The 12456-nt window shown below is 42.6% G+C and overlaps 2 protein-coding genes across 24 annotated transcripts; one reads left to right on the plus strand and one right to left on the minus strand.

Moving 5' to 3' along the window:
* Window positions 1–578: 578 nt before the first annotated feature.
* Window positions 579–12059, plus strand: LOC123164719 (pentatricopeptide repeat-containing protein At4g13650). 23 transcript variants are annotated; one of them, XR_006482595.1, is made up of 6 exons: window positions 579–2641; window positions 4831–4910; window positions 8186–8389; window positions 8518–8621; window positions 9160–9432; window positions 11142–12059. XR_006482595.1 is itself a non-coding variant. In XM_044582268.1 (2 exons), the coding sequence occupies exon 1, from the start codon at window positions 588–590 to the stop codon at window positions 2616–2618; it is 2031 nt and encodes a 676-aa protein (XP_044438203.1). In that variant the 5' UTR covers window positions 579–587; the 3' UTR covers window positions 2619–2641; window positions 3284–4453. The 23 variants fall into 23 exon arrangements, 1 of the variants encoding a protein (XP_044438203.1); XR_006482596.1 differs by having other exon boundaries at window positions 8518–8611; XR_006482603.1 differs by having other exon boundaries at window positions 8186–8288; window positions 8518–8611.
* LOC123164721 (beta-carotene isomerase D27, chloroplastic) lies at window positions 6220–11536 on the minus strand. The gene is made up of 7 exons (XM_044582269.1): window positions 11221–11536; window positions 9645–9784; window positions 9305–9397; window positions 8900–8961; window positions 8222–8328; window positions 6948–7037; window positions 6220–6865 (listed from the first exon to the last, which is right to left on the minus strand). The coding sequence occupies exons 1-7, from the start codon at window positions 11534–11536 to the stop codon at window positions 6831–6833; spliced, it is 843 nt and encodes a 280-aa protein (XP_044438204.1). The 3' UTR covers window positions 6220–6830.
* Window positions 12060–12456: the final 397 nt, after the last annotated feature.

Below are 12456 nucleotides of genomic sequence, written 5' to 3' on the forward strand. Positions count from 1 at the left end.
ACCTAACTCAGGTTGGCTCAAACAGAATGTTGATGCAAGCTTTATTCAGGAGACAAACCATGGAGCTTGGGGGGCGGTTCTATGAGATACAAATGGGGCGGTGATTGGATCTGCTTGGAACACAATCCGTAACTGCGCTAGTGCTGAGGCGGCCGAAGCTGAAGCTTGTCTTGAAGGAATCCGAGATACCATGCAGTTCATAGACCGGCCAGTAGTTATTGAGAACGACTGTGCGAATGTCATCCAACAAATTTCTTCAAAGGACTTTAATAGATCTTCCATTGGTAGCTTGTGTAGGGAATTCAGAGTTTGCTGGGCTAACTCCCTAATTTTACTATTGCTAAGATCCCTAGAAATGGCAATAGGGTTGCCCATGCTCTCGCTAGTTTTGGTAGGAGTGGTGTGGGTAAGGGTGTGTTGATCGGCTCAGTTTCAGCCTGCGTGTTGCGACTGGTCGATGATGATTGTAATGAACCTATGTTGATTATTTAATATAATACACACCTTTAAAAAAAAAACATTAAAAAATTATAAGTATTCCCCTTACACTAAGAAAGTATTCTCCCTGCTTTCTTTCCTGTCAAGACATGCCCCTCGCGACTTACCAGTACCAAGCGCTCAAAGAGGCCCTCGCCGCTTCCATCTCCACCGCCGGCGACGTGCGCCGCCCCCACGCCCTCGCCGTAGTGTCGGGTCTCGCCGGCAACGGCTACGTCGTCTCCCTCCTCGTATCCCGCTACTTCCGCCTCGGCGCCGCCAATGCCGCGCGCAGGGCGTTCGACGCTGTTCCCCTTCGCCGGGCAGCATCGCTCCCCGTCTCGGCGCCGCCGCCTAAGCCCCTCCTCTACAACGCCATGATCCGCGGGTACCTCGCTCTCGGCCTCCCCCGCCTGGCGGTCGATGTCTTCCGAGAGATGGCGTGCCCGCCCGACCGCCACACGTACCACCTCGCCGTGACGGCGTGCGCTCGCGCGTCGGAGTTTGAGCTCGGTCGGCGTATCGGGAGCGAAGCATGCTCCAGAGGACTTTCAACCGACCTCCTGGTCGGGACGGCGCTGGTCGTAATGCATTCTGAAGCAGGTGACATGGAGGCTGCTCTCACGGTGTTTGATGAAATGCCGCACCGCGATGACGTGGTGTGGAATGCCCTCATTGCTGGCTATGCCCGTGCGAATTGCATGGGAGAGGCTCTCAGGTTATTCGTAAGGATGAGGATGGTGGATGGAGTGTCTCCGACTGAGGCAACATTGGTGAGCTTGGTTTCCGGGTTTGCAAGCTATGGTTCTTGGAAGGTCTGCTATATGATTCATGCTGTTGTGATTAGGTCTGGTTTCCACCTTAACGTCTGTGTTTGCAACGCTCTCCTGGAGCTTTATCTTTACTCCGGCTGTTTGAGGGAGGCTGTCATGTTGTTTCGTCAGATGGAGGTGAAAGATTCCATCACTTGGAGTACGATTATTGGTGGGCTTGTTCGGAATGGACGACCGAATTCTGCTCTTAACCTTTTCCACTGGATGCTGTCAAATTCGACTGTGTCGGCCACTAGGTCCATCTTGCTTAATGTCATTGCGGCCTGCGCTGAGCTGGGGGAGTGGGAACAAGGAAGATGGATTGAACAAAGCTATGTGCTGGCTGATTCTAGTGAATTCAATAGAGATCCATCTTTGGTAACTGCACTGATATATATGTATGCAAGGTGTGGACAGTTAGATTCTTCAATTGCTCTTCTACATGGAGTTGCAGCAATGAGAGATGACATAGTTGCATGGAATGCCATGATCAAAGGCTGTGGAGTTCTCGGGCATGTGGGAAAGGCAATAGGATTTGCAGTGGAAATGCAGAGGGTAGGCATTGATCCAGATGCTGTCACATTCTTGGAGATCCTACCTATGATTTCTTCGATACCATCACTGAAGAAGGGGATGGAAGCACATGGTCAGATCGTTAAAAGAGGTTTCCAGAATGAAAGGACAATTGCTAATTCACTCATTACCATGTATGGTCGATGTGGGGATCTTAGACATTCATTTGACACCTTTAGTGGGATTGTGGACAAGGATGTAATCTCTTGGACTTCTATGATTCAGGTATACGCCTGGAATGGACATGCTGTTGAAGTTGTCGAGCTTTTTGAGCTGATGAAGAAAACAGAAGTGAAACCGAACCGCTACACCTTTCTTGCTGTGCTGTCTGCATGTAAGAACACAGGTCTTGTTGAAGAGGGAATGGACTTGCTCAAGTTCATGGAAGAGCAATATGGTCTTGAGCCGGATGTTGAGCATATTTCATGTGTTGTTGATATGCTCTGTCGTACTGGACGCTTGACTGATGCATATGCATATGACCTGATAAAAAGTACTATTTCTGAACGTGTAGACAATCATATATTATGGGGGATATTGCTAAGTGCTTCCCGTTCATCTGGGGATTTGGTGATTGGAGAAGCAGCTGCCAGACATCTCTTGTCTCTGGATCCAGAAAATCGAGCCAACTATAAAATGCTTGCTGATATTTATGTCTCGCTTGGGAGAAGGGATAGTGCTGATAATATCCTTAGACTATCATTGTCAAGAGGGCTAGACTCGAAACCAGGCTGCAGCTGGACTGAAGGTGGCTAAATGTTGCAAGTGCATGCTAGATGGTATGACTCAAATATGGTTAAATCGTCCTCTTTTCTCACCTCTGTTTATATTTCATCTATCATGTTCTCAGTTCTAAAGCAGGCTCTGATATTATTGTCTAGATGTATCATATTCTTACCATTCAATGGTAACGTTTCATAGTTCTTTTAGCATAACCAATACTCAAGTCATCCAACTTACAGCTCTTTGCCTGGTTGAGTTTTACTTTCGTGTTCAAACCACCGACCTTAAGCACAGTTATTTGTAGACGTGGAAAATACTACTGATGTGACACCAGTTAGGGCATGCACCTTTGCTTCAACACTCTGGAACTGCTATTTGAGCATGAGATTTTCAATTATATTTTAATTACAATTCACAAATACATTCACTGATAGAACTATAAGTTGTGAACCCAACAAAACCTTGGAGTGTGACCATAAGATTAACCCTTCCTTTTCAATGAAATGTAACACAAAAGTCTTTTGCATTTTCTCGGAAAACATCAAATGCGTGACTAGACCATGTGTTGAGTGTTAATAGTTAGTCCAGGTGTGATATTTTTAAGGTACTCAGTGTGAAAAGTAGTTTGAAGGACAAAAACCCAAGAGGGGGATTGGTCGTAATGCTAAAATCTCATGATATAATATTTTCAACACTAGGTAATACCTATGCGTTGCTATGGATGAATCAAGTTAGACGACCCAGCATGTTGCTTTTATTCCAACTTTGGTGGCAAGCATGACCACTGTCTCACACGTTCGCAATAGATTAACGGCTCACAGCAGAAAGGAGCCAGAAGGTGATTAACCGCCACCACCGATTGACGTCTTTATAGGAGTAATGATTTATGTGATTTATGAGGGGATTATTGTTTATTTGCACTTTGGCATTTCCTGTTCTATTTTTATTTCTCAAGTAACTGGAATGCACGAAGGACAGGCCTGGCGCAGTGGTGAAGTACTCCCCACTTGTGCCAAGAGGTCCTGGTTTCGACGCGGCCTCTCTGCATTGCATTGTGCAGGGGTAAGGCTTGCCTTGTATAATCCTTCCCCAGCCCCCCCTGGTGTGGGAGCTATTAGCACTGGGTCTGTCCTTTAAAGTAACTGGAATGCACACGTCTCTATGTGAGTTGCTAGATGTTCTATCTTAGTCCCTTCGGTAGGAAATTTTGTGCAGCTACCTCTGTGAATGAAAGATTAGTATTAGCATCTATTTCACAATCCTTCAGTGCTATTGAAAAGGAATTTAGAAATGGAACTATATGGAGTTCTGGAGCTTATGCCTTTTGGGCTCATGGCATTCTTTTAAGTTTCAGACATATTGTATCATGATATCAAATTCAATTTAGAATCTCTTAGCTGGATACCATGAAAAGATGAATTATTGGGTTTCTGTCCTTTCATGTCTCTTAAATTGCAACTGGTTATTACCTCCAGTCCAAGTTAGTTGTCTTAGATTTGTCTAGATACGGATGTACCTAACACCAAAATGTCTCTAGAACTCTAGATACATCCGTATCTAGACAAATCTAAGATAACTAATTCGGGATGGAGGGAGTAGTGACCATATCTGCATGTCGAGAATAGACTTTGAGATATGATTTTATCCCCTCATTAAACTTAAATCTCATTTTTTTTTGGAGATTTATCTTTTGCGGACTATTTAAGTTAGGAAACCGGGGACCTTGTTTAATGCTAACATTTTCTATTTGCATCTCTAATGACATTCAATATTAATAAATAGAAACATGAGTGTACATCTCCTTAATGTTAAATTTCTATGTGCACCATTTGCGGTACTAGTACTACTGTAACCATACAAGTTTATATGCTTTTGAAGGAAAATAAGTGTCAGGGAAAGAGAGAATGTGTGGCACATTCAGTGAGGGATCAGGAACTGTTCTGAGTAGTATCAGTTTCAACGCCAATAGAATTATCAAAGCAAGCCACAGAAATAACTCAGCAGCCAAAACATGGTAATAGTGCATGCCATGTCGGTAGTGCTGAATGATGATTATCCTTGTCTTGACTTTGTTGTGTTGTATGAATTCTTTATGTGAATATATTCTGTAAGTGCACTAGGTCCCAGAAAGTGGCATCTTCAGGCTGGTAGATCCTAACTATTCTTTTCTGTAATAATGTTGAAGCTGTGATACTTTTTACTTTTTTAGTCAAGTCAGTCATGATTTATTTACCAATGTTTCCAGAATCAGGATGTGGAAACCCCTTTTCCTTTTTCTCGGACCAAGAACAACTTCTGTGGAGATATGCCCCACAATCTAGCAAGGTGCTGAACTATTTTCCCTCCTTTCTGAGACACTTATTTCCCTTAATAGATATTAGAGTTTTTAAGTGTGATCCAGTTTTTGGCTGATTGTTTTACAAAATACGAGAAGATACTTAGACGTATGAGATTGATGGATTAATTAGATATATGCCACTGCCAACTTCGTATATTCAGAAAATGTTGTGCACTTTCTGCCAAGTAGACGTCATATCCTGTTCTAGTACTGCTTCCGTCTGGGTTTATTAGTCGCCATTGTATTTTGGGTCATACTTTGACCGTATATTTGACTAGCAAAATATAAGTGATATGTCATTAAAGTTATATTGTTAGATTCATATTTGAAAGTACTTTCCAATGATACTATTTTTGCTAAATACTCCCTCCATTCCTAAATGTAGGTCTTTTTAGAGATTTTAATATGGCGGGTGTATATAGACGTTGTTTAGAGTGTAGATTCACTCATTTTGCTCCGTATGTAGTTCATATTAGAATCTCTAAAAAGACTTATATTTAGGAACGGAGGGAGTGTAACTTATATTTCATTAGTAAAATTATGGACCCAAATACCAATGGGACTAATAATAAACCCGGTCGGAGGTAGTATGTAATTAACTGGTAAAAGATCTTATGTGATTGCATAATGTACTGTCAGAAGCTCTGGGCTAAAATGTATCACAATAAGCGCAAAGTGATGCCCTCATGTTATTTTTTGCCTCTAGCTACACTCTCTGCAGGTGTGGTCTGAGCCTGTGTATGAGTGAGTGAACAGTGTAAAAACATAATTAACTCCAGACTACTGACAGAAACAAGAAATTTCTGAATAATAACGGAGTTGTATCAAGTAAGATAGATAACCTTCACATCCCCGAAATAAAGCTTGCTTTCCGCGTTGCCCTTCTTTTTGTGTTGGTGCACATTTGCTATACCTTAGAATGGTGTGTGTGTGTGTGTACACACACAAGAGGGTAGTTGGAGAGCTCGTCCTCAATCGATGATCGCACGACTAGGCTCTTCCATGGCCATAACGCAAGGCTCTTGAGTCCTGCAAGGTTTGCGTGCACTTCTCTATTTATTTCTTGCTGGACCTAAATGTATGAGGTCCCGTCTTCACATAAAGCCTCTAACAAATTCGATTATGTAAGAGATGAGATATGCTGCTCTTCAAAACAGAGATCAAATAATATATGAAACTAAAAGATAAAGCCAATAACCTATTCTGAAACACCAACCTTAGCTGAGAATTCTAATAGTTTCCTATTAAGATGGCTTGAAATTTTACAAGGTTGTGAACAAGAGACTTTGTGCCAGATAGACGAGATAAGCTAGTAAGCTACAAGAAACTAAAGAAATAGCAAAATGGAGTAGTATTATGAAGGCCTTCATGTTGAAACTTGCGCTTTCAGTGATGCACACAACTCCCTCGATCATTCTGCTCTTGCCATCTACCAAATTGTAGCCTCGTCCTGGATTGTCTCGTCTTGGATTGCTTTGCCAGAGCTCATTGATGATTACACTCATTTAACCTTCACAGTCCGAGCAGACTTTCTCTTGGTCTTACAAAGATTGAACCAACGATCTGAACTAATTTCTTCTGTTACCGGTCCGTACTTGATGTGGACGCACATCAATGGTAACCAGGTAAGTGTTTACCGAACAGCTATACGCATCCTATAAGTATACAACATGATCCACCAAGTGATGTTAGTATGTTACATATTTCTTGCTCTGAGTGATATGATGATTTTCGCTGCTCTTCATTTCATCTTAGACCACTCTGGGTAACAATTTGACGTAATAGTTGAATGTATTAAAAATGCCTTCTGCAAGTTTCTCAAGAAAAATACAACTATGGAGCTGTGGGCATTTCACTGATATTTCGGGAGTGTTTAATCATTAATGATTTCTATCTGATCAAGTATGCTAGCAACTCACACCATAGTCCTGCTTCGCGATACCTGCATAAAAGTAAAAAAGCATAAGAATTTAAGAAGAATATTTGTCGAGTATGTTGAATGTCTCATTTGGGGACTTCCATACATTTCGTGCTGAAGCAGGGCTGCTTCAGTGCTGGGTCATCTTCAGGAGGTTGCTGTCCAAAGATCATCTCGCAGCTCATGTCTTCAAAATCTGAACAGTAACAATATGGTTGACATAAGTACATAATATTCTATTTCCTCTCATACATAATTAACTAGTAACGGCCTTAAGGGCTTGTTTGAACCTAACTTGATATGCCCCCCTCTGTGGGTTTTTAATTTCAAATAAAAGAAAGTAGATAAAGCAAGAATAGATTATCTGGTTTTGTGGGCATCAGACATGGAGTTGGAAACGCTCCATTGCAATATACAGGAGTGAAGCCCCAAGGGGTAAGACAATTAGCACTTTTGTAGTGGCAGTAAGCAACATTCATTGGCTGCCCCTGGAGCTATGTACTTGAAAGCACAAAAGGAGAATCATGCCTTGCATATCCCAACGCAAGTTGATCCTAGTTGGGTGGACTGCTGTCATAAAATATCAACATCATATGACCTAGAAACAATGATTGTTGCAGCTGAAATATACAGCGAATCACCCTGGAAGAACCAACACTCACAAGTGCTTCTCATAAGTGAGACTGAACCATATTGCTCTGCTATAGTGATATTTGAAACATGATGGCCCTGCACTTTAAAGCGAAGGTGCCTATACTGTGTTTGTCTAGTCCTGGATTGTGGAACAGTTGGAATAGACAGTACAAATTGTCTGCCAGCCTCCCTTTCTCTAGCCCTATTTCTGTCCAACACTTGCAATTAATGTGTGACCTGCAAACATGTTGGTCCCGCTCCAACCCTTTTTGTTCCCCAAATGGTGGTCCCATAACCAAAAAAAAGGTAAATAACCTAGGTATAGATGGAAAGGTCCTATTTAAGTATCAAGTTCTGTATTATTCATATGAGAATCTTGATATCATGTATGCTTTGAGTTAACATTTCCCTTCAAGGGCTAGTCTAAACATTTGGGTGGCTAGGGACCTATTATAGCACTACTTAAAGTGGAAAGATGGCATTCTAAGTTCACTGAAGTCAACATTACTATACTGTTACACTTGTATTATAATTTGGTCACTGACCAGGGTAATTAAGATGCACTTTCAGGTTTCAATATCTTAAGTGATAATCCATTAATCTCTTGCTGAATTTATTCAGCAGGCCGGAATATTAATTTTATTATTTCACTTGTATTCGAACCGATTATCTTTCAGTTTTTGCGTACCCACTGATATACTCACTATTCAGGATAGCCTCTCGTGGATCAGAGCAAAGGAAGCTTACTGGGTGACATGTACACAGAAACTCCGAGTGAATCTTGCATAAACTTCTGGGATGGGATCTTGCAAAGGTTCGTGCACATACCGACACAGTTGGTGCTTTCCAGAAACCTGTCACCGAGTAAGATAACAAATTAAGTAAGATAAGTACCACTTACGTCAAGATTTGTTGGTATGTCTGCACTCTGCACCTTAGTAAATATTTTCCTTATGTTGGTGTTAATTGGGATAGTGTCTCAAACATGGGTAGTACTGGTATGTTGCATTTGCCTCTTACTTTTCATTTCTTCTTATTTTCAGAAGGTATTTTTCGCCTATTCTCATAGGCAGTTTGTGGAGTGTGAGTAGGAACATCAGTCTGCCACAATTGCGACATGGACAGTACAAGTGGCATGTCAGCCTTAGTACTTTCTTGCCTTTTCTTTCAAGTGGATTTACTTATAAGATGGACATACTGCAATAAATTCATTCAATCAATGGGTGCAGAATCATGCACTGTTTATTTCAAAATAAGTTAATTGTTTTTGCACCTATGAATGCTCAGAGCAACCGTTTGGACCAATATATTTGGGACACCTTATATTCAACCTAGTTAAACTCATTCCACAATTTGTTTTCTTGCATTTAGTTTCCTTAGCATTAGCTACTCAGCGGAAAAGTTCCTCGGTTATGATTGAATTACCTGCATTTGGGGATGTACACCACATTCTTCTCTCTCGTTCCATCGACTTCAGATTCCCTGACCTTGTTCAATGACATAATAATGATCACTCAGAAAACTTATCCAAAGTGGGGAGTGTATTCCATGTGGGACTGCATTAAAGAAATATTAATATATGTACTATAAATGTCTTGTATATTGCTACATCCAAGCCACATCCTACCACTTTTGCAATATTTATCAACTTGGCATGTGGCTTTATATCGGTTCATTTTGGGCAGGGCTCACCAGAAGCACTAGCATGGAGTCTTTCTTTGAATGATGCCCTCCTTGAGGGCAGGCTACTTATTTTATGAAGTGAAATATTGCATATTTATTGCATGGAGCAAGAACATGTCAAGGAGAGAAAATCTGTTGATATAGTACCTCACATGGTCCAACCAGCCAAGGGAAGAATATGGTGGTGAAGGCAGCAAAGTACTCCCTGGAAAATCTTGAAGGCGGCATCATCACCTTTATCTGCCCAAACAGAATTCTGTCAAACCAAAATCCAGGTAAAAAGTAGAGACATTTGTACTGTTTCCCCTTCCTCCATGCCCAAAAAGAAGGCCTTTAAATTTGAAAGCAGAAGTTTGAAATCCTATATAGTTGCTTTTTTACTTTTGTTTTTGTTGAGAAAATAAATCACTGGTGGGATAGCATAGCCAGCTGAAATCTGAATACTATTATGAAGTTAATTATGCATGGGGCTGGGGTGTGTACTTACCATTGTGACGATGTAGCTTGGCATTGCTCGTTCGAGAGCGCTGGCCACAATCTCGCACTGTGTGTCGAGCCTGAAGATTCTGGAGATTGTCACCGCGGCCTCTATTAACCCTTGGTAGCCATGTTTTCCGTTCTTTATCCCTGTCATACATGACATACATACATGATGTTCACGTCAGTCAGCAAGTGTCGACCATCCTTAATTTGGACCACATGTAACTAAAACTGTAGTGTAGAAAACTATAGTGAACAACAAACAGCACACTGATACTAACGCTTTCCTCTAGCTAGTCTAGAAAACAATATCTACTTTTTCTTGGGTACCATCGACGAACTGGGCAAAAACTAAAAAGGGGTACGTCATAGCTACGTGCTAATTCGCGTGTCTAGTCATTGTTTCTGAGATAGCTCACCACTCGCGCCGAATGGTAATTCGCATGTCTAGTCACACCATCATCGAAAAATCTGATCAGTGCCAGAAGGAATTTACAGCTGCCACATAGTAGACACACTAACTAAGTGGCTAGCTCCTAGGCGAAACCATTTGCTACATGATGTTTGTTTGACTTGTCCATTACCATTAGGTAGTATCGTGTGAAGAAGAAGAACAAAAAGGACAGACTCACCACTGAAAGATTCCTAGAGTGTGCACCTCACATTCTTATTGTTATACGATCGGCAAGTTATGGCCACTCGTAGTTGCCTGGCTATATATGCTGATACGCACTTGCGCTTGTTTTGCAATATATGCTACTCGCTCGATCGCGTACCTATGCTCTTCAACATATTATCAGATTGGTTTGATCGTCTGATATTTTCCCTTTTATTCTGCCATCACTAATCTCGAGTGAATTTTGTTCTCTCACATTGTATACATGCATGTGGGGCATATATGATCGTATATATAGATATACATACAGCAATGGTAGAAAATTTGCCGTGCCACGTACGGACGAAAGCATCAAGGCAAGCATAGCATTACGTGATCAACGTTGATCAATTAACTATTGGCTAACTAAGTTAAATTAATCGGCCTATACTGACAAAAATGGACCATAGTAGCACCCGTCAGGTGGCAAGGCCATCAGCTAACGACGAAAAGAAGCATCTGGGAAATGCCCATTTTATTCTTGTGAAGCATCTAACCTCAAATTACTCATTTTTAATTCAACAATTTTTTACGATCATTTTATTTTCCCAACTTAAGCACGAACTTTTCTTTTGTCAACGTAGCGGCTTTTATACTCCCTAGATCCGACAATCTCCCGTCTTCTGAAAAAGAAAAAGACCTTCCAAGACGTGTGGCCGCGTGGGACACAAATGTCTGAGCCACACGGCCGGCCATCTTCCTCGTCGAGGCAAAGATCGTGAGGGCGAGCCAAGAAACCGTGGCGGCTTTGCTTATCATCAAAATAGGGCTCCGTTACCATTAATGATAGCTAAAAGTAACACTGGTTTATTTCGCTATAATAAAACTATGTCTCTTCACATGCATCAGGAACTCACATGGGTAAAACCACATGAAGGATAGAGGATCATTCCAAAGCTGGCAAATATGTATACGATCAAGCACGAACCGGAAGCTTCTTGAAGTTTCCTGGAGAGGTAGCCAATGGCCAGGTTGTCGAACCAGGTGTCGTGGTACACCGTCGTCGTCGTCGTGGCCGCGGCCGTCTCCCTCACCGGCCTTGTTGGCGCCGGTGCCGGGACCCGAGCTAGCGTCGCTTCTTGTGGCCTCGCCATGACCCCTCGCACCGTGGAGCTCCGCTTGATCCTCCTCACGTAGCTCTTCTTCGTCACGCAGGAGACACCTCTTCCGCCCACGCATGGGGGTGCTCTGGCCGTGAGGCCGCTGTGGCTGTGAGGGAGGAGCACAAGTGCGGTGGCCTCCATGTTTATGGCCTGTCTAGCTATGAGTGTGTGTGTGAGAGAGAGGGAGGGGTATATTTGTAGAGTGGGAGAAGAGGAAGAGTCGAAGGAGTATTTGTAGGATGTTAATTCCTAAGCTTATGATTTGACTCGTATGGAGGGAGACGAGGAGGAAAAGCCCAAACGGCAGGGAGGGGGGCATCTTGGTGTGGTGGGACGATGGAATCAAGGCTAACATCATGTTCCACGAGTCGAGATCCTCACCTCGGAATGGACAAGAGCGAGCTGTGTCAGTTTCTAATGGGCTTTGCCTATTGATGCTCCCTCCTTTAGTCAGTTGGACCAGGCGAAAAGATCCATGGACATGAGTTTTTTTTTTTGAGATGCCGTAGACATGAGAATTGATAACACTTTCCCGGGCACCCGCTCGTTTCCACGGCGACATATGTCTGCACTTCCGTGTATGCTGGTGTTTAAATTGTTGCACCAACTTGGACCCCGGACCGACCAATTCTAACATTTCGTATATGCATTTTTTTTTGCAAAAGGGCCCAAAGCCATAAATTAAGTATCATAGGTGCTTATACACCAAAAATAAAATTACATTCAAATCCTTGAAAGTGTCGAAGTCTTCTTCCGCCTGCATCCACCGATGGTGCGCCGTGCGCATAGCTCGATGCTGCCACCAGGCCTCTACCTCGGCGAAGCAAACTTGTTTGAACCCGGGAGCTCGTAGAAGCGGCGGCCGGGAAGACGCCATCAACTGTGATCTGCAAAGCAAATTGCTGCCATGAAGAAGAATACACCGATAGGGGCGTGTAGAAACTTTGAAGACCACAAAAGCCAGCCGAATCCAGATGGATCCATCGAAAACCAAATCACTCGGATCTCGAAAGACCCGCTAGAAACATGACTCCACACGCCCTCCGCCGGCGATGAGCACA

This window comes from Triticum aestivum, chromosome 7D (assembly GCF_018294505.1).
Source record: "Triticum aestivum cultivar Chinese Spring chromosome 7D, IWGSC CS RefSeq v2.1, whole genome shotgun sequence".
Taxonomy (NCBI): domain Eukaryota; kingdom Viridiplantae; phylum Streptophyta; class Magnoliopsida; order Poales; family Poaceae; genus Triticum; species Triticum aestivum.